General features: G+C 34.9%; 1 protein-coding gene across 3 annotated transcripts in view; it reads left to right on the top strand.

The window, feature by feature from the left end:
* The window catches only part of POT1 (protection of telomeres 1), a 78,542-nt gene that overhangs the window by 7,435 nt on the left and 65,976 nt on the right, over nt 1-5,131 (top strand). For all 3 annotated transcript variants that reach the window (XM_085306338.1, XM_085306336.1, XM_085306337.1), the window contains exon 2: nt 1,891-2,024. In XM_085306338.1, coding sequence (XP_085162464.1) covers nt 1,902-2,024 — 123 coding nt within the window. In that variant the 5' untranslated portion in view covers nt 1,891-1,901. The remainder of the gene's footprint in view (nt 1-1,890; nt 2,025-5,131) is intronic.

Below are 5,131 nucleotides of genomic sequence, written 5' to 3'. Positions count from 1 at the left end.
TTGTACACATAGATAACTGCTGAGCTGAAAGGTGGTAATTTGTAGCTCTGTAACTAATATGTCACTATATAAATTCTTTCTGTATATATCCCAGTTAATGAACTTTTGGAGCCATCTCTCATAATAGTCAACTGCTTAAATTTRTTTATTAATATTTGGTAAAGTATGCCTGTTGTTCAGAATGTAAGGCATTTTGAGTAGTGGATCTCTTACCTATATTGTAGGACCTCCTTATTTCATGACACTGACAAGGAAGTTGCAGAGAAATTGGTGCTCTCTGGCTTACGCTGGGTAATAGGGGAATATAGAAGGTAGGCAGGTAAGATACTGGCACYGTGGACTTGTTACTATCTTGTTGCTGGGTCTTCTGAGTTCTTACTGCTCTTGCTGTTTTGGAATAAATGAAGGCAAGTTTTCAAAGTCTAAGTTACAATTAAACAAAAAACAAGATCCTCAAGTCGGACAGTGTTATTCCCAAGWGAGAAAACATATTTATCAGATATGCTAGAATGTGTTTTGTTTTTTCATACATACTTTGTTGCTTAGATACGATAGCTTAAAAAACCAGAGGTTGTTTTGCTGTTAATACTTTTTTTTTCACTATTAACTACTAACAAATGAGTTGATATTGCTAGTGAAAAGTTACTTAGTTCTTTAAAAATTAAAGGTATAAAAGTAATGTAGATTATGACCAAGTTTTTATTTTCTTATGTTCATTACAAACTAAAAGCTGGTCAAGCAACAGATAGCAAATCCTTCCTCATTAATGAATCTTTGTTGAACTGAGGCAAGCACAAGAGGGAGATATATAAATGGAAAATAAGAGAAAAGCGAAATCCAACCCTCTTTCATATAGTCATTTTGGCAGAGAGATCCTTGAATCAAAGTATTTTATTTTACAGATTTCTCATTACTGAAAATGAATTTTTGACAGTATCTGTCAGATGAGAATAAAAGTGCTAGGCAGTTTCTTGGAAGCTGGGGAAGGAGAAAGAGTTACTCATAATAAGATTAATAATAAATCAGGAAACAAATTTGTTTGTGTTTTTTTTTTCCCCCACTGTCATATATATATATAGATTTCTAAAACTCTTTCTGAAATTAGAACTATGGCTGTAACTCTGTCAGATGGGATTTTTAGAAACCAGAAAGCATTTTTATTTAGTTTATTAAAAATCAGTAAAAATAGTTGATCGAATACTGAAGCCTTCTGATTAGTACTTTCATAGTCTTCCTTGCCTTTTTGGAAATAAGTGTTTAGTTAGTTAACATGCATTAGCTTAGGTATTTTCCAGTCTTAAATCTTTTTTTCTTTTTTTTTTTTTTTTTTTTTTTTTTTTGTGGAGAGTGGAAGAAGGATGAAAAAACTTTGACAAGTGCACAACCAGTTCAGAAGTCAGACTTGCATAATATCTCACCTCTGCTTTCCTTTCTTCGTGTTGTTTGTATGCTGCACTCTGATTCAGTTCTAGTTGTACTTCAAGATTTCACTTGGCAAGAAACTTCTGGGAAAGACATACAAAATTCTGCGTTGACTTTGTCATTCAAAGCATCTGCTCAGTTTTTAAAGTGCATTTCTGTACAAAATGTTTACATTACTTACATTACTTTTCGTTTCATCAGTTGCTTTTAATCATGGATAAGGTAGTATTTTGTTGCCCTTTGAAGTGTCATGGAATGTTTGCAAAATAAAATAATTTGAGTGTCGAAATTTTCTGTTCATGGTACTAAGATRTAAGGCCAAAGCCTATGAAAGTTTTTAGTCTCAAATTAGTTAAACTCTCTTGTGACAAAATAGAAATCCCCATCCGAGTAAACTTACAACTTCTATTAACTCTTAATTTGAACAATTTGAGTAATTTCAGGACTTTCTTTTTCATTTTTGTTCAGAGAAAGCAGCAATGCCTGTTCAGTTGCTGAAGATCATTAAAGGAGAATTTGAGACTCCACTACCAAGTCACTTGCAGAAAGAGACTTTAAAATGCTTGAAAGAAGGATTCGATTATACCGACAAATACTTTCAGGTAACTTGCTAACAAGAGAATTCTAGTCTACCTTAAAATTTCTTCTGCTATATTTATAAGGCATCTCCATATTCCAGTTCAATTGGAGACTTACTTTGTGTGTGTTTGTGTATGTATGTACACGCATCTGTTGCATATGTTTAAGCAATGCAGAATTATGATCCTGTGGAACTTCAGTGGATTTCTGCTTTTGACCTCATTGGTCTGTAACTTTGCCCCTTGCTTTTACATTACTAGGGATGTAAATTTTATAAGAGGTTTTCTGTGTTTCACTTTCTAAACTACAGACCCATATAAAAACACATTATTATGCAGAAGACTCTGCTGAAAATTGAGGAAATTGGGGGAGGTTGAGTGATACATTTTTTTTAACAAAGAACAATAAACATAATCCTGACTTTAAAAAAAGTCATATTTCTGGATAGATGACTTTTAAAGATGTTTTCTATTCTTGTGTGATACAGTACAATACCTGGTTTTATGGAAAGAGGATTCCATAGCAGCAATATGCATCAAGATGCAATTAGTTTTCTTTTTATCATCACTAAGTGTGCATTCATGGTAGCATTTTTCAGTGGCCCTGAGGGTATTTCAGATTGGAATAAGTAGTAGATTCTTAGGTACGTGTTTTCAAGCACAGTCACAGTGTACTAGTGAAGTACAGAAGTATTTTGTTCATTCCCAAAACAAGTTCACACTCTGTAAAATACAGTGTCGATTCTTGAAATGTTTTTGTTTGTTTTTTATGTCTGTTAAAGATTTTGTGAATGTTGCTGACAATTCTGTTTATCATTTCTGGCACTTACTAGGCAGGAGATCAATATCAGCTCAACTCGCCTTCAGTGCGTTACAAAAAAAAAAAAAAAAAAATCTGTAGGAAACATTAGGGTAGTTTGAGTCCTTTAAAATGGGGAAGACATTTTACAATTATGAGCTTTTAAAAATCTAATGACTTTGTGGCCAAAAAGAACAATTCTGTTTCCCCAGCTGTGTATTCCCAGTTCTAGTGGTAGTGCTTATCTGATTCTGTTATGAATCTAGTCAGAGAAATAACTTGGCGGAAAGCTATTCTTGGTAATGGGGAGAGGATAGCATTTTGCTGCCCTGGCTCCGTGGACTACTTCATTGTTGTGTCAGAGAAATGCCAGGAATAGTGCAACCGTGTAGAGCAGAAAGGAGCAGAACTGCCCTTTTTGGAAGCAAACAGCAATAGAGTGTRATAGATAGTAGTTTGATGACATAAATGAGAGAATGTCCCAGCCTCTCTTAGGTCTAGTAAAGGGACAAATGGAAACATCAATAACCAATACAACTAATAAACAATATTTCTATTCCTTTGGGTTCAGTTTTCCACTCCTATTCACCTGCAGGGCGTGTAGGCTTTCTTGCTTTTAATAGCTAATTCTGCAGGCATCCCTGACAGGAATTGTTTTTCAGAGAAATGTTGAAGCAGACAAAAACAGATACTTAATTAGAAAATGTTTATGCCAAAATCAGTGTCTCTAGTAGRAAAGCAGAACAACTAGTGTCTAATTCTGATTTAAAGCATTCATGCATGTTACAAGTATATAGAATTTCTTTCTCAAACTTTTCTATGAAGAGAACTTCATGCTGCTGCAAATGTGGATAAACAAGTGACTCTAAAACAGCCTGGCATAAAAACAGGGCAACTAGAGAGCTGATAAAGCGCTCACTGCTGATGCACTATTAAGTACTTTGGAGACCTCAGTTCTGCAGGCAGACCTTAAAATGCACTGATGTTAGGTTGTCTTAGTGGTAGCACWGCACACTGTTACTGGAGAGCTCCCAAAATAGGAATCAGGTCCTACTTTGAGGCAGAAAGAAAGGAAGGGAGGATTTTGTGAAGTATATTCTGGGGAGGAAGCAACAAAGAGCATCCAGGAAACTTCTGTCTGGCTTGTGTTTCTCAAGCTTTCCATTTTCTGAATCTTGTTTGCTTTCTGGAATCCCTTTGAAGACTACAGGATTTAATTTAAGTTTGTGGGAAAGTGGCATAAGCAAAGTGCATGAGTCTTCAGTTAGACTGTGTGCTAACTGAAGCTGATACCTCCTGTCTTTAATTCGTTGTCCTCCAGACTTTGTTCTGGCAGCTGAMCCAAACCTGAAAATGTGTTGTGATGTCCCAGAGCTGCTGGATCAGACAGAGAAACTAGGCTGGGGCAAGGAAGAAGATACTCGCTAGAAGAATTGTACATAGGCAGTCTGGGAGTGAGTCTAGTGGTATATGGAAGGAGGAAGATTTTAGAAGTTTGTTAAACTGGTTAAAACGAGCAGTGCAGGATTTGTGGGAGAAGAGTGAGTTTCAATAGGGTTAAGGCAGGTTTTGCTGAAGACTGAAGCCAAATATTTAAGGTGTATTGGGAAGGGGTTAGACAATGTGGCTACTTTTCTGACAAGGAAGAAAATTAGAGAGCAGATGTTTAGATACAGAAGAAAGCAAGGTGAGCCAGACTATTATAGAGAAGAACATAGTCCCAAAGTTGGAAAATAGTGAGATGCAGAAGGGAAAATGAACGACTACAGATGGCTAGAAAGCAGAATCCCTAGCTCATTARTGTGTTCTGTTTTCAAATAGCATGCTTGTGCAGATTGAAATTTCATTCTTAAGAAAAAAAAAATGTGTTGCAAAAATTGAATTTCACTATTAACAGAATTTTTTTAACATAGCTAATAGAACATTTATATCTTTTAGAGCATTTGTATTATCAACAAATTCACAAACAAACTGCAGTTTACAGTTACTGCTAGTATTTCTGGAGAAATCTGCCATATCTTAAGATTTTGATTGTCCCACCTTTTTTAGCCACTTTTAGCCTTTGTATATTAGTATATCTGGCAAAGCTTACTTCAGTGGCTATTATTTGGTTGTGTGATCTAAACATCTAAACTTCTTGGTTAGTCAGAAGCACCAAAATAGTATCTGCTGGTAATATTTCATGCAGAGATATTGCGCTTCACTTCTGTCTTGAACAGATTTTATTATTATTACCATAATAATAATTATTATTGTTATTTTTAGAATCCAGATGATAGTGAATACCACAAATTAAGTCTTTTTTTTTTTTTTTTTTTTTTTTTTTTTTTTT

The sequence above is a fragment of the Rhea americana genome, unplaced genomic scaffold (genome assembly GCF_003343005.1).
Source record: "Rhea americana isolate MKP2758 unplaced genomic scaffold, rheAme1 scaffold_238, whole genome shotgun sequence".
Lineage (NCBI taxonomy): Eukaryota > Metazoa > Chordata > Aves > Rheiformes > Rheidae > Rhea > Rhea americana.
This window is presented reverse-complemented; position numbering and strand designations above follow the sequence as displayed.